The 22,796-nt window shown below is 35.7% G+C and overlaps 1 protein-coding gene across 2 annotated transcripts in view; it reads left to right on the forward strand.

The window, feature by feature from the left end:
* TEX11 (testis expressed 11) overlaps positions 1 to 22,796 on the forward strand; it is a 292,212-nt gene that overhangs the window by 84,379 nt on the left and 185,037 nt on the right. For both annotated transcript variants that reach the window (XM_032847753.1, XM_032847754.1), the window contains exon 11: positions 2,622 to 2,717. In XM_032847753.1, the coding sequence (XP_032703644.1) occupies positions 2,622 to 2,717 (96 nt within the window). The remainder of the gene's footprint in view (positions 1 to 2,621; positions 2,718 to 22,796) is intronic.

Below are 22,796 nucleotides of genomic sequence, written 5' to 3' on the forward strand. Positions count from 1 at the left end.
TATATGTCATAGCAAAATGGAATTTTGTTTGAATAGCCTTTTTTTCTTCTTACCTTTACTGTATCTCTATCAAAATATAACTGAATACCTATATATATATAGCAATGTGTTAGATGGGGAATAACAGAGAAGTGTAAAGCAGGACTTCTACCCTTAAAAAGCTTATGTTTGAAGGATAAAACTAATACAAGTGAATATAATGGAATATTATTGAGCCTTGAAACAGAAGGAAATTCTGGCATATTCTACAGTATAGATGAACCTTGAGGATATTATTCTAAGTGAAATAAACCATTCACAAAAAGACAAATACTGTATGATTCCACTTAAATGAGGTACCTTGAGTAGTCAAATTTATAGAGACATAAGATAAACTGGTGGTTGCAGGAGTTTGGAGGAAGGAGAACATTGGGAGAGCTATTGTTTAATGGGTACAGAGTTTCAAATTTGGAAGATTAGTAAGAGTTCTGGAGATATGTGATGGTAATGGTTGCATAACAGTGTGAATATACTTAATACTACTGAACCATGTACTTAAAATGACTAAGAGAGTCAATTTTATGTGTATTTTAACACAATTAAAAATGATAAAAACATCATTATAGTGTCACATCATGGCATGTTATATGGGAATGAGAATAATAAAAGAGCTACAGTAATTGTAACAATATGGATGTTCTCACATATAATGTTGAGTAAACAAAATGACTTATAAATTAGTGCATACTGTATGACTTTAATAAATATAAATGCCAAAAGCAGGTAGAGCTAATATACATGGTGTTGGAAGACCAGTAATTGGTTACACTTGTTTGGAATAGTGTCTGAAGAGAGTCTTGAGATGAACCTTTTGCTGTTAATGCTCTATTTCTGATACCTGTGTTGTTAACCTGTATGTGTTCACTTTTTGAAAATTCAAAGCTGTGCTCTTGATATTTTTGAGCTTTTTTGTATGTATTGTATACTTCATTTAAAGTTTCGAAAATAGATTTTAAAAATTGGTATAAGTGAAACAATTTGGGAAGAAGAACTGATAAACTGCGTGGTACAGTAAAGGGGAATGTCAAGGTTGGCTAGAGAAGTTGGTAGGTTGGGTAGGTAGGTAGGTAGGTAGAAATAAGTTCCTCCTGGTAGGAAGGCCTTGAAAAGTAGATGGGATCTCTACAGTGAAAACAAAGGGAAAAGGGGATACCAGGCAAGGAATCTAGTTGAGGGGATTTCTAGAGGGAAAGTAAGGATGGAAGACTACAGGAGTTAACTGTGTGATTAAAATGTAATATTCATATTGTGAACTATGGAGAGGTAAGATTATGAAGTTTATAAAGTAGTTTCTCTTTCATGCTAGCAGTACTTTATTGAGGTATAATTTATATACACTAAATTACACAAATCTTAAGTGTACAGCCTGATGAATTTTAATATATCTAGGTAGTCTTGTAACAACCATGTAGATCAAGCTACAGAAATTTCCATGATCCCCAAAAGTTCCCTTGGCCCTTTCTGGTTGATTGCCATTATACCCGCAAGATAAAACCACTATTCTGACTTCTGTGGCTCTAGATTATTTTTAGTTTTTCTTGAACTTTTTATAAATGGAATCATATAGTATCTACTGTTTTGTGTGTGGCTTCTTTTGCTTAACATAATGGTTTTGAGATTCATTCATTTTGTGACATCTTTCTGATTATTTGACCCTTTTACTATTACAAAATAGTTTTTCTCAGAGATGCCATATTTACTGCATTAAAGTCCCCTGAGGAAGTTTCTAAGTTGAGAGTTGTTGCATAATAATAGTAATGATATTAAGTATATTGTATACATCTTATTTGATCATCTTAGTTTTTGAATTAAAAAAAAAAACTCTGATATAGGACACCCTAAGTATCATTTCTCTAGATTTACAGAGCTCTAATATGTTGAGGTTATCTTTGCCTGGTCCTACTGTCATTATATTTAGAGGCATATTTTTCTTTGAAATACAGCTCTTTCTTTCAAAATCCAAATCTGTAGTTAAATGTATCAGTGCTGCCTAGAGTTACTCTCCTTACCAATTTAAACTTGGCTGGAGAAACAGACTTAATTCAGCAATACATATTAATTTTAAAACTTAGCTGACTTGGGAGAAACCTCTATAGGAAAGCATACCTGTTCTTACTAAAATGATGGTATATATATTCTTAGTATAATTGGTTAATCTCAACTAGGCTGTAAAGTCTTTGAGAAAAGAATTATGTCTTTCTATTTATTTTTCTTGTTGGAGGCCTAATGTAATGCTGCCTATACAGTAGGTGGTAAGATGATTAAATTAAATAGTTCTGTTTGTTTTCCTTTATTTGTAGAGTGAGGATAATAAAGAAGTTTAATGCTAAAACACTGTTAGGAAAAAATAATTATATTAACACAGTTGTATTAAATTTAAACTATTATAAAATTCTTAGACAGTATTTGGTATAGGCAGCATAATGATGAGACATATCCCAAGACTGTGTGGTTACCTAAGGAAATGCTATTTCATAAAAATGACAAGTTCGAGAAGATGCCTGTCACTGTGTAAGTGCTAGTCAACTGTTTCACTGCAATTTAACTCTCACCTGAGTGCTTTTTTCTATTTTTAATTATAGGCTAAAGTTCTGCGGTTATTAGCCACTGCTTATTTGGATTGGGATAACAGAGAATATTATGATAAGGCTCTCAGTGCTATAAACCTAGCAAATAAGGTATGAGCGGTTTCTACTTTTGCATATTAATGAATTTTTTTAGAGCTTTGATTCACATTTTGAAATCTAGTTTAGACATTTGCTTTAGTATTCCTGCTTCTTGTACTTAATTATTTGCTCTTCATTTTTTTATGATTTGCAGATCACATTATAATGGAAAATTAGAAGTAAAAAGGAAAATGGTGATATTATTTATACGTAGTAAAAAATAAAGTATAATTAAGTTGCTTTGATTTAGTGGTAATTCATGGAAGATACCAGATAAAACAAAAATGCTTTTCTCACATTAAGAGCCCTACATATTTCTTTTTTTTTTTTTTAGGTGGTTGCCAGAGGGGTGGTAGGTAAGGGGATAGATGAAATAAAGGGGTTCAAGAAGTACAAACTTCCAGTAATAAGTCATGGAGATGAAAAATATAGCATAGAGAATATAGATTGATTTATAATCAGTAAGATTGTAAAAATGTCCTCTGGTGATAGATGATGACTATACTTATTGTGGTGACTCCTGAGTAATGTATAGAATTGTGGAATCACTATGTTGTACATCTAAAACTAATATAACACTGTGTTAATTATACTTCAATAAAACAAACAAACAGAAACATCCTTGGGGTTTCTTTTAAGCCTCAGATTGTTTTGATCTGTTCTACTGCACAGAAAGGAAAAAATGAAACGTACCTCAACAACAGAATTTTTTTTAATTGTCTTTTGCATGAAATGGAAAGGGTTCTCTCAGCTGTTAGATTTTAGGATAAAGAAGTAAATAGTGATAAAATAGACATATAATGGGATTTTGTTTAAAAAGCATTAGCAGGGGGACTTGGGTGGTTCAGTTGGTTAAGTGTCCAACAGTTGATCTCAGCTTAGGTCTTCATCTCAGGGCCCTGAGTTCAAGCTCCACATTGAACTTCACCCTCCGCATTGAACTTCACCCTATGGAGCCTACTTAAAAAAAATCAATCAGTAAACAAATAAATAAATAAACAAACAAAAAACATTAGTGGTTCACTTTCAGCTCATGTTCATACATACATTCACACATATATGCCTCCGCCCTCCTAGACAAAGAATATTGATAGTCAGGGTGATAACCATTTAAAAAGAGATTTAGGAGTGTCTGGCTGGCTCCGTGGGTAGAGCTGTGACTATTGGACTTGAGGTTGTGAGTTTGAGCCCCCCATGTTGGGTATTTATTGGACACACAAGAGACACAGCAAGGGAGGGAACACAAGCAGGACGAGTGGGAGAGGGAGAAGCAGGCCTCCCGCCGAGTAGGGAGACTGATGCAGGGCTCGGTTCCAGGATCCTGAGATTTTGGCCTGAGCCGAAGGCAGACGCTTAATGACTGAGCCACCTAGGTGCCCCCAAAATAATAAATCTTTAAATAAAAAATAAAAAGATTCATTTAGGATCAATGTATTTTACTTATTAATAAGGCAAATAATTATACTGATACTTTTTTTTCAGTTTTAATTTAAATTCCAGTCAGCATACAGTGTAATATTAGTTTCAAGCATATAATACAGTGATTCAGCACTTCTATACAACAGCTGGTGCTCATCACAATTAATACTCCTTAGTCCCTATCACCTATTTAACCCATCTCCCCAGCCACCTCCCCCTTGGTAACCATCAGTTTGTTCTCTATATTTAAGAGTCTCTTTCTTGGTTTCCCCCTCTTTTTACCCTTCTGCTCATTTGTATTCTTTCTTAAATTCCACGTATTAGTGAAATCATATGGTATTTCTCTTTCTGTAACTTAGCATAATACTCTGTAGCTCTATCCACGTCATTATAAATGGCAAGTTTTCATTCTTTTGTATGGCTGAGTAGTACTCCAGTGTGTGTGTGTGTGTGTGTGTGTCTGTGCGTATACCACACTTCTTTATCCATACATCAGTCGATGGACACTTGGTCTATTTCAATATCTGGGGTATGATAAGTAATGCTGTTAAACATAAGGGTGCATATATCCCTTCAAATTAGTATTTTCTATTCTTTGGGTGAATACCCAGTAGTGCAGTTCCTGGATCCTAAGGTAGTTCTAGTTTTAACATTTTGAGAAACTTCCATACTGCTTTCCAGAGTGGCTACACAAGTTTGCATTCCCACCAACAGTGCATGAGGGTTCCCCTTTCTCCACATCCTTGCCAGCACTGGTTGTTTCTTGTGTTGTTGATTTTAGCTTTTCTGATTGGTGTGAGGTGGTATCTCACTGTAGTTTTGATTTACATTTCTGTGATAATGAGTGATGTTGATCATCTTTTCGTGTGTCTGTTGCCGGTCTATATGTCGTCTTTGGAGAAATGTCTGTCCATGTCCTCTGCCCATTTTTTAATTGTATTATTTATTTTATTTTTGGGGTGTTGACTTTTATAAGATACGTCATTTGCAAATATTTTCTCCCATTCTGTAAATTGCTTTTTAGTTCAGTTGATGGTTTCCTTTACTCTATCGAAGCTTTTTATTTTGATGAAGTCCCAATAGTTTATTTTTGCTTTCATTTCCCTTGCCTCAGGAGACATAACTAAAAAGAAGTTGCTGTCGCTAATTCAGAGAGGTTGCTGCCTGTGTCCGTCCTCCTCTAGGATTGTTACGGTTTCTTGTCTCACATTTAGGTCTTTCATCCACTTGAATTTATTTTCGTGTATGGTGTAAAAAAATGGTCCAGTTTCATTCTTTTGCATGTGGATGTCCAGGTTTCCCAACCATTTGTTGAAGAGACGGTCTTTTTTCCATTTGATATTCTTTCCTGCTTTGTTGAAGTTTAATTGACCGTAGAGGTGTAGGTTCATTTCTGTTTTTTTTTTCTTTTTTGTTCTCTTGATCTGTGTATTTATTTTTGTGCCAGTACTGTACAATTTTGATCACTACAGCTTTGTAATATAACTTGAAGTCAAGAATTGTGATGCCTCCTGCTTTTCCTTTCTTTTTCAAGGTTGCTTTGACTATTCTGGGTGTTTTGTGCTCCATACAGTTTTAGGATTGTTTGGTCTAGCTCTGTGAAAAATGCTGTTGGTATTTTGATACGGATGGCATTAAGTGTGTAGGTCGATTTGGGTAGTACAGACATTTGAATAATATTCATCCTTCCAGTTCATGAGGATGGAATGTCTTTCCATTTCTTTTTATTATCATCAATTTCTTCCATCAGTATTTTATAGTTTTCAGCATACAGGTCTTTTACCTCTTTGGTTAGGTTGTTTCCTAGATATTGTTTGGTGTAATTGTAAGGGAGATTGTTTTCATACTTTCTCTTTCTGCGTCCTCATTTTTGGTACATAGTAATGCAACAGATTTCTGTACATTAGTTTTATATCCTGTGACTTTACAGAAATTGTTTATCAGTTCTAGCAATTTTCTGGTGGAGCCATTTGGGTTTTCTCTATGGAGTATCATGTCATCTGCAAATAGTGAAAGTTTGACGTCTTCCTTGCTAATTTGGATGCCTTTTATTTCCTTTTATGGTCTGATTGCTGAGGCTAGGACTTCCAGTACTATGTTAAATAGCGGTGGTGAGACTGGACATTCCTGTCTTGTTCTTGACTATCGAGGGAAAACTCTCAGTTTTTCCCCATTGAGGATGATTTAGCTATGGATTTTTCATACATGGCCTTTATTGTGTTGAGGTATGTTTGCTCTAAACCTACTTTGTTGAGGGTTTTTATTATGAATGGATGTTGTACTTTGTCAGGTGCTTTTTCTGGATTTGTTAAAAAGATCATATGGTTCCTATCCTTTCTTTTATTAATGTGGTGTATCACCTTGATTGATTTGTGAATACTGAATGCCCTTGCAGCCCAGGAATAAATCCCACTTGATCATGGTGGATGACTTTTTTAATGTATTGTTGGATTCAGCATGCTAGTATTTTATTGAGAGTTTTTCATTCATGTTCATCAGATATCTTGGCCTGTAGTCCTCTTTTTTAGTGCAGTCCTTATCTGGTTTTGGAATGGGGATAATGCTGGCCTCATAGAATGAATTTGGAAGTTTTCCTTGTTTTTTTTTTTTTGTTTTTTGGAATAGTTTGAGAAGAATAGGTATTAACTCTTCTTTAAATGTCTGGTAAAATTACCCTGTGAAGCCATCTGGCCCTGGACTTTTGTTTGTTGGATGTTTTTGGATTACTGATTCAGTTGTTTTGCTGGTTATCTATCTGTTCAAGTTTTTGGTTTCTTCTGTTTCAGTTGTGGTTGTTTATATGTTTCTAGGAATTTATCCATTTCTTCCAGGTTGTCGAATTTGTTGGCATATAGCTTTTCATAATGTTCTATTATAATTATTTGTATTTCTGTGGTGTTGGTTATTTCTCCTATGTCATTTGTGATTTCCTTTGTTTGAGTCTTTTCTCTTTTCCTTTTGATAAGTCTGGATAGAGGTTATAAATTTTATTAATTTTTAAAATACTTATTTATTTACGAAAGAGACACAGAGGGTGTGAACATGAGTGAGGGGGGAAGAGCATAGGGAGAGGGAGAAGCTCACTTCCCACTGAGCAGGGAGCCTGACATGGAGCTTGATCCCAGGACTCCAGGATCATGACCTTGGCCAAAGGCAAACACTTAATTGCCTGAGCCACCCAGGCGCCCCAAATTTTATTAATTTTTTTCAGAGAACCAGGTCCTGGTTTCATTGATCTGCTCTGTTGTTTTTTTTTTTTTTTTGGTTTTTTTTTTTTTTTTTAGTTTCTGTATCATTTATTTTTGCTCTAATCTTTATTATTTCCTACCTTTTGCTGGCTTTAGGCTTTGTTATTCTTTCTGTAGTTCTTTAGGTGTAAGGTTAGGTTGTTTTTTGAGAATTTTTTTGATTCTTGAGATCTGTATTGCTATATACTTCCCTCTTTTTTTAATAATTTTTTTTCTTATGTGGATGGTTTAGTCTGGTTTCCATTTTTGATTTGCCTTTTTTTTAAAAAAATGGCTTGTTTGTTTGAGAAAGGCACCATGAGAGAGGGAACACAAATGGGGAGTGTGAGAGGGAGAAGCAGGCCTCGTGCTGAGCACAGAGCCTGACGCAGGGCTCAACCCCAGGACCCTGGGATTATGACTCGAATTGAAGGCAAACACTTAACCAACTGAGCCACCTAGGCGCCCCATACTTCCCTGTTAGAACCACTTTTGCTGCATCCCAAAGCTTTTGTACTGTCCTATTTTCAATCTCCTTTGTTTGTTCTTTGATTTCCTGGTTGACCCATTCATTGTTTAGTGGCGTGTTTTTTAACTTCCATTCATTAGTGGTTTTTCCAAACTTTTTCTTGTGGTTGACTTGTAGTCTCATAGTTTTGCCATCAGTAAAGGTGCATAGCATGATTTTAGTCTTTTTGTATTTGATGAGGCCTATTTCATGACCTAATATGTGATCTATTCTGAGAATGTTGCATGTGCACTTGAAAAGAATGTGTAATCTGCTATTTCAGAATGGAATGTTCTGAATATATCTGTTAAGTCCGTCTGGTCTAGTGCATCATTCAAAGCCCTTCTTGTTGATCTGCTTAGATGATCTGTCCATTGCTGTGAGTGGTGGATTAAAGTCCCTTAAATTTCTGTGTTATTGCCAATGAGTTCCTTTGTGTTTGTGATTAATTGTTTTATATATTTGGGTGCTCCCAAGTTGGGTGCATGAATATTTATAATTGTTAGATCTTCTTGATGGATTGTCCCCTTTATTATTATGTAGTCCCCTTCTTTGTTGTTATAATCTTTGCTTTAAAGTACAGTTTGTCTTACATAAATATTGCTACTCTTTTTTTAAAATATCCATTTGTGTGATAGATGTGTCTTCATCTCCTCACTTTTAATCTGCAGGTGTCTTTAGGTCTAAAATGAGTCTCATATAGGCAGCATGTAGATGGGACTTGTTTTCTTATCCATTGTGACACTTTATATTTTGATTCAAGCATTTAGTCCATTTACATTCACAGTAATTATTGATAGAAATGTATTCAGTACCATTTTATTGCTTTGTTTTATCATTGTTACTGAAGATTTTCCTTGTTCCTTTCTAGCCTTTGTCATTTTTTTAAATCTTTCTTTCCCACTCAAAGAGTCCCCTTTAATATTACTTGCAGGGCTGGTTTAGTGGTCACGAACTCCTTTGGTTTTTGTTTTCTGGAAAACTCTTTTTCCTATTCTGAATGATAGCCTTGCTGGATACAGTGTTCTTTTTTTTTTTTTTTTAAAGATTTATTTATTTATTTGACAGACAGAGATCACAAGTAGGCAGAGAGGCAGGCAGAGGAGGAAGCAGGCTCCCTGCTGAGCAGAGAGCCCCATGTGGGGCTCTCCATCCCAGAACCCTGGGATCATGACCTGAGCCGAAGACCGAGGCTTTAACCCACTGAGCCACCCAGGCGCCTCTGGATACAGTGTTCTTAGCTACACATTTTTCCCATTCAGCATGTTGAATATATCATGCCACTCCCTTCTGGCTTTCCACATTTTTGTTAAGAAATCTCCAGCTAGCCTTATGTTTTTTTTTTTTTCTTGTAAATTAAGGACTTTTTTTGTCTTGCCATTTTTAAGATTTTTTCCTTATCACTGTATTTTTCCAATTTAATTATAATATGTCTTGGTGTTGGCCTGTTTTGTTGATTTGGATGGGAGTCCTCTGTGCCTCCTGGATCTGGGTGTCTCTTTCCCCAGATTCAGGAACGTTTTAACTATTGTTTCTTGAAATAAATTTTCAGCTCCCTTTTCTCTTTCTTCTTCTTCTGGAACTCTTATAATACAAATGATTCATGGAGTCACTGAGTTCCCTTTGTCTATTCTCATGTTGCAGAATTCTTCTTTCTCTCTTTTGTTAAGCTTTATTATTTTCCATTATTTTGTCTTCTAGGTCACTAATTTGTTCCTCTGTTTCTTTTCGCCTGCTGGTCATGAAGCCTGTTTTCAACTCTTCATTTCTGTTTCTTTTTTATTTTTTTATTTCATTTATTTACTTTTTTTTTTTTAATTTAAATCTTAGTTTACCATGCAGTGCAATACTGGTTTCTGGAGTAGATTTCAGTGATTCATCGCTTACATACAACTTTCAGTGCTCATAACAACAAGTGCCCTCTTTATTTTTTATTTTTTTGAAGATTTTATTTATTTATTTATTTGAGAGAGAGAGAGAGAGAGAGACGGAACAAGTAGGGGTGGGCAGCAGAGGGAGAGGGAGAAGCAGGCTCCCTTCTGAGCAGCGAGCCTGACGTTGGGCCCGATCCCAAGACCCCAGGATCATGACCTGAGCTGAAGGCAGATGCTTAACTGACTGAGCCACCCAGACACCCCAGCAAGTGCTCTCTTTAATATACATCATCCTTATTGATTCCCCCCACCTCCCTCCCATCAACCCTCAGTTTGTTCTCTATTGTTAAGAGTCTCTTATGGTTTGTTTCCCTCTCTCCTTCCCCCTCCTTCCCATTCATCTGTTTTGTGTCTTCAATTCAACAAAGGAGTGAGATCATACGGTATTTGTCGTTCTCTGACTGATATGTCACTTAGCATAATATACTCTAACTCCACTGATGTCATTGCAAATGGCAAGATTTCATCCCTTTTGATTGCTGAGTAATATTCTGTTATAGAAATACACACACACATACACACACACACACACACCCGCATCTTTATCCATTCATCAGTCAATGGACATTTGGACTCACTCCGTAATTTGGCTATTGTTGATAATGCTTCTGTAAACATGGGGGTGCATGAACCCCTTTGAATCTGTAGTTCTTTGTCCTTTGGATAAATACCTAGTAGTGCAGTTACTGATTGTAGGGTAGTTCTATTTTTAACTTTTTGAGGAAACTCCATATTATTTTCCAGAGTGGCTGGACCAGTTTGCATTCCCACCAACAGTGTAAGAGGGTTCCCCTGCCTCTGCATGACTGAATCTTTTTTCAAAAAATTATTTATTTATATATTTGTCAGAGAGAGAGAGAGAGAGAGAAAACACAAGGTGGGGAGCGGCAGGCAGAGGTTGAAGCAGGCTCCCTGCCAAATAAGGAGCCCGATGCAGGACTCGATCCCAGGACCCAAGGATCATGACCCAAGTCAAAGGCAGACACCCAGCTGACTGAGCCACCCAGGCATCCTGATTGTTTTTTAACTCTTTCATCACTGTGGTAAGGGTCTTACTGATGTCTTCTTTTCTCAAATCCAGTGAGTATTCTTGTGACTATTGCTTTAAATTCTTCATCAGGCATGTTACTTATAACTTTTCACTTAGTTCTCTGGCCATGGGCTTAAATTGTTCTTTAATTTTGGATAAATTCTTCCATCTTTTTGCATTTTGTCAAAATCTCTGCCTTCTCTGTGTTAGGAAAGCCAGTTATTTCTCCTGCTCCATTTTCATTATGGCCTCTTCTTGCCCTTTAGTTGTAGAGTTTGTTCTGCGAGTTTTAAGGTTGATTTCTCTGGTATTTAGGATAATTTTTTAGTTATCTAATTGTGTTTGTGGGAGGAAATGAGCCTAGGGACCTCCTACTCCACTGCTATCCTCCTCTCTTTAAAACTGACACATTGTAGAATTTTTTCCTAAGAGATTAGAAGCATAAAAATGGATAGTTGATTAAACAGTACTAAATTTCCCAAACAGACCATTTACTTGAATTATAATCATGTGGATGAATTACTTAATGCTGAAAAACTTTTTTAACATTAAATTTTTAAATTTAAAAATATTAATAGAAATAAACACTTTCAAAAATTGCATGCTTTTTATATTTGGTAAGATACTATTTCTCTCCCCCTCTCCCGCCTCCCCAAAAAAACAGGGCAGGAAAACTGAGGAGATTGCATACCAGCTATATGCCTTCTTGCCAGCATGTCTCTTTGTTCACTGACTGCAAAAGTTGTAGTTTTCATAGCAATTATTGCTATTATTCCTGAATTACCATATTTAATAGCCTGGACATACCTAAATTGGGTACATTAGTATTTCAGTGGCACTGTACACTTAAAAAGGTTTTATTTGGGAATAATTTCAAAGTTACAGAAAAGTTACAAGAATAAGAATAGTTCAGAGAATACCTAGATATATGGGATGCTTGGGTAGCGCAATTGGTTACCCTTCTGATCTTGGTTTAGGCTCACATTGTGATCTCAGAATTGAACCCTGCATTGGGCTCAGTGCTTAGCTCAGAGTCTGCTTCAGATTCTTTCCCTCTCCAGCTTCTCCTCACCTGGCAGTTGCTGTCTCTCTCTCTCTCTCAAATAAATCAAATCTTAAAAAAAAAAAAGCCCGTATATACTTTACCCAGATTCACCTGTTATTAATATTTCTGCACTCTTCCCATATTACTGAGGGAATATAACCCATAATATATCCATATTATTGAGGGATTTAATGTATATTATATACCCACAATAATGAGCTTTATAGCGTTTTTTTCTTTTCAGTATAGGATTACTCTAGGATCAGGTATTCTGTTTATTTGTCATGTCTCCTTAGTCTTCTGTACTCAACATTTCCACAACCTTTTTTTTATTTTTGTGTCATTGACATGTTGGAAGAATACGCTAGCTTCCAATCTTGTTTAAACTGAAAGTTCTTCATTTGAGGTTTTTTTTTTTCTTCATTTGAGGTTTATGTTGTGATTAGATTCAGTTTATAATTTTGTGACTGGAGTACGACATATGATGATACTGTGTCCCTTCTCAGGGCATCTCATGTGGAAGCCCATGATGTCCATCTGCTCTTGATTGGTGATGTTAATATTGATCACCTGGGCAAAAGTGTTGCCCAGTTGCTTCATTGTGTATTTTTGTATATATTGTATATTTTTCTCATGGAACTAATAGAGGGTGGGGAGGCTTAAAATTGTTCATATACCCTGTTTCTCATTAAAATTTCCCTTTAGAGCTAGTGCTCTTGCTTAAACTAGTCTTACGATTATTACCAAATGATCATTTAAAAAAAAGATTTTATTTATTTATTTATTTGTCAGAGAGAGAGAGAGAGAGAGAGAGAGAGCGAGCATGAGCGCACAAGCAGGCAGAATGGCAGGTAGAGGCAAAGAGAGAAGCAGGCTCCCTGCCGAGCAAGGAGCCTGATGCGGAACTCAGTCCCAGAATCTTGGGATCATGACCTGAGCTGAAGGCAGCGGCTCAACTGACTGAGCCACCCAGGTGTCCCCCAAATGATCGTTTTTAAGAAATTTTTGTTTTTAAGTAATCTCTACACCCAATGTGAGGCTCGAACTCACAACCCTGGCATCAGGAGTCACATGCTGTACTGACTGAGCCAGCCAGGCACCCTGCCAAATGATCATTTTTCAACTTTTAGCATACCCTCCACGTTTACCAGTTGGCAGTCAGCATTCTACTATAAACATTTATTCAATATTTATTTATTATTTATTTATTTATATTTATTATTTTATTACTTATTGGCTTATTTCACTTATTATCAGTATGGATTTGTATATTCCTATTTTTTCAACTGATTCATAATTATTCTCATTAATTACCAGTTTTGTTGTGATATAATGAACATAAAATAAACTGCCCATATTTAAAGTATAAAATTTGATGACTTTTAACATATGTATATACCTGTGAAACAGTCACCACAAGCAGGATAGTGCATATATATATACCTCACTCCTCAAAGTCTCTTCCTATCCTTTTGTCAACTCTCTCTCCCACTTTTCCTTGAATAACAGCTGATCTGCTTTCTGTCATCATAGATTAGTTTGTATTTTCTAGAGACTTATACAAATGAAATCACAGAGAATATATTCTTGTTTTATATGGCTCTGCTCCCTCAGCATAATTCTGAGATTCATTCATGTTGTGTGTGTGCATGGTTTATTCCCGGATTGTTGAGTAATACCTCATTTCATGGCTATGTGCCGCAGTTGCTCTTTAATCTACTTTGTCTTTATTATTATAGTTGCTTCAGCTTCCATTGAAATGTTAGCATTGTATATCTTGTGTCCTTTTCATGACTCAGGTCTTTGTGTTTAAAGAGCATGTCTTGTATGTCTTGCTTCTTTTGTTGAATCTGACAGTCTCTGTCTTTCAACTGTGGTGTTTAAAATGTTTACATATGATGTGATTATTGATCTGGTTAAGTTTGAGTTTATCATCTTGTTGATTTTCTAATTGTCCAGTTTAGTGGTTTATTCCCTTCTTTCTTCTTTTTCTACCTTCTTTTGGATTATTAGAATATTTTTTCAAAATAGTGAATGAAAGCTGTGTAATTTTTATACCAACCTCCTGAAGAATTTATTTTGGAATATTATGAAAAGATTCTAAGGATTATCTAGAAGAATAAGCAGTGAGACTAGCCAAGGAAATTTTGAAGAGAGTAATTAGAAAGGCCTTGTCATATCACATAATTTGAGTAATTTTTAAGATTCACTTTTATTTCTTTTGTTGGGTTTTTAGTTATAACTCTTTGTTTTGGTATTGTAGTGGCTTCTTTAGTGTTTATACTATATAGCTTATCTTGGTCTACCTTCATATGTCATCATAATATACTTCTTTATCTCCCAGCCTGACCTGTATGCTATTGTTGTGCATTTTACTTTTACATATGATATAACATTTATAATATGTCTTATGATTTTTGTTTTGTCAATTTTCCTTTTAAAGTGATAATAAACAATAAAATCTTACATATTTACACATGTAGTTACCATTTCAAATGATTTTTATTCCTTTGTATATATTGAAATTTCCATCTTATGTTATTTTTCTTCTGTTTGAAGAACATTGTGTTAGGATTCTCCAGAGAAACCATAGGAGATATCTATATTTATGTCTATGTCTGTGTGTGTATCTACATCTATACCTATATAGTTGTATATAGGTATGGATAGAGAGGGTTGGGGGGAGATGATAAGGAATTGTCTCACACCCTTGTGGAGGCTGGTGAGTGTCAAGATCTGCAGGGTGAGTTGGTAAGCTGGAGACTCAAGAGAGCTGATAATGTAGTTCCAGTCTGAGTCCAGAGGCCTGAGAACCAGGAGAGCCAATGATGTAGTTTCAGATCGAAGGCTGGCAAACTTGAAACTCAAGAAGAGCCAGTGTTTTAGTTCTAGTCCAAAGGCAGAATAAAGCCAGTGTCCCGGTTCAAAATCTGTAAGTCAGGAAGAGTTCTCTCTTACTCAGGGAAGGGTCAGCATTTTTTTTCTGTTCAAGCTTTCACCTGATTGGATAAGTCCTACTCACATCATGGAGGTCAATCTTCTTTACTCAGTGTACTGATTTGAATGTTAATATCATCCAGAAACAGAAAGACCCAGGATAATGTTTGACAAAATATTAGGTACCCTGTGACCCAGTCAAGTTGGCACATAAAATTAACCATTTCAGACATCTTTTAACATTTCTTGGAGTGTTGCTATACCGATGAGGACTAATTTCAACATTTATATGCTTAGAAATATCTTCACATTCTTTCTTTTAAAAAAGCTCTATTTTGCAATAGTTACAGATTCATAGGAAGTTACAAAAGTAGTACAAATAATAATAAAATAATAAATAATAAAATAATAAAAGCAATCATGGTTAGGATTCAGAAGAAAATTTTACCATCTCTCCCGCAGATCGCACAAGGTCCTGTGTGTCCTTCCCCAAGTTTCCTCTAATGATTACCTGCTGCATTACTGTAATATAGCAAAACCAGTAAATTGTCATTGGTATAGTGTATGTGTATAGGTCTGTGCCATCTTATCCCATGTGCAGATTCATGTAACTACCATGGCAGTAAGATACAGAACTATTTCATCATTCCAGACATTTCTCTCATGTTACCTTTTAATACACACTCACACATGGCCTCACGTCTAAGCCCTTGCAATCTCTATTTTTCATCTCTGTAATATTATCATTCCAAGAGTATTAAGCAGTTTGTGACCTTTTGCGATTGGCTTTTTTCACTTAGCATAATACCCCTGAAATCCATCCAACTTCCTGTGTATCAATAGTTGGTTTCTTTCATTGCCGAGTAGTGCATGGTATAGATGGAATCAGTTTGTTTAACCATTCACCTGTGAAAGGAGATCTTGGTTGTTTTCAGATTCTGCTATTATAAATAAACTTGTTATGAAAATTTGTGTATAGGTTTTTGTGTGGATATAAGTTTTCATTTTCCTGGGATAAATGCCTGGTGTGTGATTCTGGGATTATTTGGTTTTTAAGAAATTGCCCAACTGTTTTTCAAGAGTGGTTGTATTGGGGCACCTCCTGCTCTTGGTTTTGTCTCAGGTAGTGATCTCAAGGTCATGATATTGAGTCCCACGTTGGGCTCCATGCTCAGTGTCTTCTTGAGATTCTCTCTGCCCTTCACCCCCATGCTCACTCTCTCTTTCTATAGTAAATAAATATGTCTTGAGAAAAAGAGCAGCTGTACCATTTTGCATTTCAACCAATGATCTATGAGAGTTCTAATTTCTCTGCATTTTTCCTAGCATTTGGTATTGTCACTGTTTTTTATATTTTAGCCCTATTAATAGGAATGTGGTGGTTTTAATTCATACTTTCCTAATGACTAATGTTATTGAACACCTTTGTATGTGCTCCTTTTTCGTGAAATGTCTCTTCATATCTCTTGTCCATTTAATAATTGGATTGTTCAATTTTTTACTGTTAAGTTTGAGAGTTCTTTATATATTCATGTTAAGAGTTCTTTGTCACATATCTGGTTTACAAATATCTCCCAGTGTGTAGACTGTCTTTCCAGCTTCTTCATGGTTTGTTTTAAGGCCCAGGATATAGTATATATTGGTAAATATTCTGCGAATACTTTAAATATGTGGGTTCAGCTCTTTTTGGGTGGAGTGTTCTATAAATGTCAGTTAGATTCTCTTGATTGATGATATTGTTGAGTTCTTCTGTATCTTTACTGAGTTTTTATCTAGTTCTATGAATTTTTGAGGCAGAAGTATTGAAGTCTCCAACAATAGTTGTATTTCTATAAGTTGTTACTTCAAATATTTTGCAGCTCTTTTGTTTGGTGCATACATATTTAAAGTTACTATTTCTTCTTGGTGGATTGACCCTTTCCTCATCATATCATGTTCTTCTCAGTTCCTGATAATTTTTTTTTGTGCTACAGTCTACTTTATCTGATGTTAATATAACCATTCCTGCTTTCATATTTTTTAATATTCATATTTTTTATTTGTTTATTTGATAGAGAGAGATCACAAGTAGGCAGAGCGAGAGAGAGGGAAGCAGGCTCCCTGCTGAGCAGAGAGCCTGATGTGGGACTCGATCCCAAGACCCTGAGATCATGACCTGAGCCAAAGGCAGCGGCTTAACCCACTGAGCCACTCAGGCGCCCCTGCTTTCATATTTAAAAATTTTTCATAACATAGAATTTACCAGCTTACCAATTTTAAGTGTATAGTTGAGTGGCATTTAGTATATTTATATTTTGCAACCATCACTACCATCCATCTCTAGAAGTTTTCCTCTTACAAAATGTAAACGTGTATCCATTAAATAATAATTCCCCATTTTCTTTTCCCTCTAGTTCCTGGCAGTCACCATTCTTTCTGTCCCTGAATTTGGCTCTTCTAGATATCTCATATAAATGAAATCAAACACTGTCTTTTTGTGACTGACATATTTCATGTATCAAAATGTCCACAAGTTTCACCTATGTTATAATATGTATCATAATTTATTTCCTTATTAAGGCTGAAATAGTATTCCTTTGTATGTATGTCCCACATTTTGTTTATCCATTTATTCATTGATGAACATGTTGGTTATTTTTACCTTTGGCTATGTGAATAATGCTGCTGTGAATGTGGCTATACACATAGGTGATTGCTTCCCTGCTTTCAGTTGTTTTGGTTGTAAGTGTAGAAGTCTCTAATGAACTTTTGAACATGTGAAATATAGTTATGAAATGCAGGCAAGTTACTTGGAAAGAAGTTGATCCTGCTGTTCCTAGTACTCCTGCTTTCGAAGTATGAATTGTTAGTTTATCTTTAATGAAAGTTAATCTTATTTTTAAAGATTTTATTTATTTGACAGAGATCACAAGTAGGCAGAGAGGCAGGCAGATGGTGGGGGGGAGGCAGGTTCCCTGCTGAGCAGAGAGCCCGAAGTGGGGCTCGATCCCAGGACTCTGGGATCATGACCTGAGCCGAAGACAGAGGCTTTAACCCTCTGAGTCGCCCAGGCACCCCGAAAGTTAATCTTTTAGAATCCTATACAACCTTGACTGATGTCATGGCCCTACAAAGAAACTGTTTGCTTTCGCCGTATGTCCATGAGGTATCACTCTTTTGGCTATTTTTATTTTGATTTTTTGGATTATCAGTTCTTGGACCATATGAGTAGTGTAAATTTGAACTCCATATCTACATGAGGTCAGAGCCTGTTAAAAAATTCTCCAGGCCAAAAGAAAATTTATCTGGGTGAATAAATTTTTTGGCCTCATTTAGAGATTAGGCAGAAGAGAAACAAATTTCATTTACCATTAGATTTTTAAAAATATATATGTATTTTTAAAGATTTTACTTATTTATTTGACAGAGAGAGATTACAAGTAGGCAGAGAGACAAGCAGAAGGGAAGGAGGAAGCAGGCTCCCCGCTGAGCAGAGAGCCCAGTGCAGGCCTCGATTCCAGGACCCTGAGATCATGACCTGAGCTGAAGGCAGAGGCTTAACCCACTGAGCCGCCCAGGCGCCCTACCATTAGATTTTAAAAAAAGATTTTATTTACTTATTTGAGAGAATACGAGTGGGGCGGAGTAGAGGGAAAAGGAGAAGCAGACTCCTTGCTGAGCAGGGAGCCCAATGCAGGGCTTGAACCCAGGACCATGGGATCATGACCTGAGCTGAAGGTGGATGTGTAACTGACTGAGCCACCTAGGTCCCCCATATACCATTAGATTTTTAAAAGAAAAGAAGAATCTTAGGAAACTCACCATTCCCACTCAGTTCACTTCTCCATGTTTTTATGCCTCACTGAAATATTTCTTTTTTTTTTTTACTTTTCAGAGTCCTCAGGTTGTTACTTTGTATATCTTGTTCAGAGTTTTTAGTTATTAGTAGAAGATTTAGGAGCAATGCTCCATTTTGGCTGGAACTGAACTTACAGTAAAAATTTTAAATATCTGTTCTTGGAGGGAAATTAAAATTTGATAGCTTTATGTTGTTTCATGAGGTTATTTTTGTAAATTTATTGGTACAGTGAAATTGAAAAAGTCTTGGATGCTTCAACAAGCCCCCAAAAGCACAAGCAAAAGGGAAAATTAGATAAAATTGGGCTGCATTAAAGTAAAAAGTTTTGCTTCAAATAAAATCATCAAGAGAGTGAAAATATGACCCATGGGATCCTTCCAATAAAATGGGAGAAAAATGTTTGCAAATTATATATTTGATAAGTGTCTATTTTCCAGAATAAATAAAAAAACTCTTACTACTCACTAGTAAGACAAACAGCTAATTAAAAATGAACAACAGATCTGAATAGACATTTCTTCAAAGGAAATATATATACCAATGGCCAATAAGCACATGGAAAGGTACTCAACATCATTAATTATCAGAGTAATGAAAACCAAAAGAACAGTGAGGAATCACTTCACACTAATATTACTATAATTTAAAAAATGGACAAAAACAGTTGTTGGTATGAATGTAGAATAATTACAACCTATGTATACTCCTGTCAGGAATGTAAAATGGCACAGCCACTTTGGAAAACAATTTGGCAGTTCCTCAAAAATTTAAACATTGAGTTACCGTATGATCCAGCAAATCCATTCCTAGTTATATGCTTAAAAGAACTGAAAATGTGTCTGCACAAAAACTTATGTATGAATGTTTCTGGCACCCTTACTTAAAATAGCCAAATGATGGAAACAGCCCAGATGTCTATCAACTGATGAATGGATAAATAATGAATGGTATATCCATATACTAGAATATTATTCAGCTATAAAAATGAACATAGTACTGATACATGCTACAATATTAATGAACCTTGAAAATATGATGCTAATTGAAGGAAATCATCCACAGAAGACACATATCATTTTATTTATATGAAATGTCTAAAATAGGCAAATATATATAGAGACATAAAGTAGAATGGGGGAAATAGAGAATGACTACCGAAGGGTACAGGGTTTCTTTTTGAGGTGATGGAAATGTTCTAAAACTGACTTGTGATTGTGTATATACTAAAAACTGTTGAGTTGTGTGCTTTAAATGAGTGAATTATATGGTATATAAATTATAACTCAGTGAAACCGTTACCCTAACAAAGGTCCTATGATAAATTTTCTTTCCTATGAGATGATATTAGAAGCCAGAATGTGGATAAGGTTCCTAAAGGAGAGAGTATAGAGAGAAAAAGTATTTAGTTTTCTAGGAGCTGAACTTTAGGAATGACTCACAGTAAAGGGCTAGGGGGATAAAAAGAACACATTAAAGAGGTAAAATACCCACCAGATTGGCAAAAACTTAAAAGTCTGGTGTGGAACACTGGGAATTCTCATCTACAACTGATGTCAGTATAAAGTGGTATACCACTTTGGAAGTATGAGTCTTCCTACTTTGTTCTTTATAAAGAATATTTTGGCCATTCTAGAACTCTTGCATTTTCATATGAATTTTGGGGTCATTTTGTCAACTTCTGCAGAGAAGCCCCTGGAAATTTGACAGGGATTGCATTGAATCTATAGATCAATTTGGGGATTATTGTCATCTTAACAATATATTAAGTCCTCAGTCCAGGAACATGGGAGGTATTTCCATTTAGTTAGGTCTCTAATTTCTTTCAACAATGTTCTGTGGTTTTCATTACTCCAATTTTGAAGTAATTCCAATAGTTTATTTTTCTTTTGTTTCCCTTGCTTCAGGGAACCTATCTAGAAAAAAGTTGCTATAACTGATGTCAGAGAGGTTACTACCTGTGCTCTCTTCTAGGATTTTTATAGTTTCCTGTCTCACATTTAAGTCTTTTATCCATTTTGAATTTATTTTTGTGTATGGTGTAAGAAAATGGTCTGGTTTCATTCTTCTGCATGTTTCTGTCCTTTGTTGAGGAGACTCTTTTTCCGATTGGATATTCTTTTCTGCTTTGTTGAAGATCAATTGACCATATATTTGTGGGTTCATTTCTGGGTTTTCTATTCTGTTCCATTGATCTGTGTGTCTATTTTGTGCCAATACCATACTGTTTTGATCACTACAGCTTTATAATATAACTTGAAGTCCTGACTTGTGAGGCCTCCAGCTTTGCTTTTCATTTTCAAGATTGCTTTCGCTATTGAGGGGCTCTTTTGTGTTTTCATATAAGTTTAGGAATATTTGTTCTAGTTCTGTATAAAATACTATTGATGTTTTGTAGGAAATAGGATTTTCTATATACAAGATCATGTTATTTGCAAATAGAGATAATTTTACTTCTTCCTTTGTCTGGTTGCCTTTTATCTCTTTTTCTCCCCTAATTGCCTGGCAAGCATGTCTATTATAATTTTGACTAGAAGTGGCAAGAGCAGACTTCTTTTTCTTATTCCTAATCATGCGGAGAAATCTTTCAGTATTTCGCCATTCAATATGGTATTAGCTGTGAATTTTTCATAGATGCCCTTTATCAAGTTGAGTAAGTGCCTTCTACTCCTCTAGTTTTTTGAGCATTGATACAGCTATTTGAAGATTTTTATTTATTTACTTGAGACAGAACATGAGTGAGCGAGCGGGTAGAAGAGCACGGGGAGGGGAACAAACTCCATGCTCAGCACGGAGTGTGACACAGGGCTTGATCTCTCAACCCTGAGATCAGGGTCGCTTAACTGACTGAGCTACCCAGGCGTCCCATGATACAGCTATTTTGGTTAACAGTTTGACATTACTTGATAAAGTTGAACTTAACCATATCCAACCACCCAGCAACTTCACTTCTAGGTATATACTTTGGAAAAAAAAGTTGTTGCATTTGTATACTAGGAGAATTGTACAGAAGCTGATGCCAGGATTGTTCAAAATAGCAGTTGGGTTGAAAATAACTTTGCTGTTTAAAGTAGAATGGATAGATAAATTTTGATATAGTCATGCAATGGAATACTGTACAATAGTCCTTCTCAGACTTTAGCATGTATAAGGATTAACTAGAGTTCCTATTAAAACACAGTGTTTATTACCTTACTAAACAAGTACTAGAATTTATGTTGAAATGGCAGCTTTTCATAATGCAAATCAATAATAATGATTCTATCCATTTTCTTAAAAATAAAATACACACATACATAGTTTATAGGACCCCACCCATATTTTCTGATTCAGTAGATTTGGGATGAGACCTGCATTTCTGATAAGTTTTCAGTTAATGCTGATCAAGGAATACCTTTTGAGGATCTTGGTATACAATAATGAAAACAAATTCCATATATCAACATAAATGAATCTGAAAATCATGACATTGAATGAAAGAAGCAAGTCCAAGAAGAATTTATATTTTTGTTTAAGTGAAGTCAAATGCAGGCAAAACTAAAGAATATATTGAGTATCTATAAAGAAGAGAAAGGGAATTACTGCACAAAATTCAAGGTTGTGTTTACCTTTGTGGGTAAGATAGGTGTCTGGCTGGCTCAGTGGGTAGAGCTGTGACTATTGGACTTGAGGTTGTGAATTCGGGCCCCTACGTTGGGTATTTGACAGAGATACAGCAAGGGAGGGAACACAAGCAGGGGGAGTGGGAGAGGGAGAAGCAGGCCTCCCGCTAAGTAGGGAGCCTGAGGCAGGGCTCAGTTCTAGGACTCTGGGATCATGACCTGAGCCAAAGGCAGATGGTTAATGACTGAACCACCCAGGTGCCCCCAAATATACAGGAGGCCTATGGTGGTTGTATTCTGTTTCTTTATCTGTGTGATTAGTTCACGGGTGTTTGTTTTATCATTATTCTGTAAACTATACATATGTATTTTATATAATCATGTGTGTGTGTGATAAACTTTGAACTAAAAAAATGGCATACTTATCTTTAAAGCTTGCAGGAGAACTGGACAATAAATAAAAGGCAGGCTGAATGTAGAAAGAGCTTCACAAGAGATGGCTTATTACAGTGGAAAGATTATATCCCTTAGAGTCAGAAAGTTCTGAATTCAAA

The sequence above is a fragment of the Lontra canadensis genome, unplaced genomic scaffold (assembly GCF_010015895.1).
Source record: "Lontra canadensis isolate GAN:19392208 unplaced genomic scaffold, GSC_riverotter_1.0 scaffold193, whole genome shotgun sequence".
NCBI classification, from domain to species: Eukaryota; Metazoa; Chordata; class Mammalia; order Carnivora; family Mustelidae; genus Lontra; species Lontra canadensis.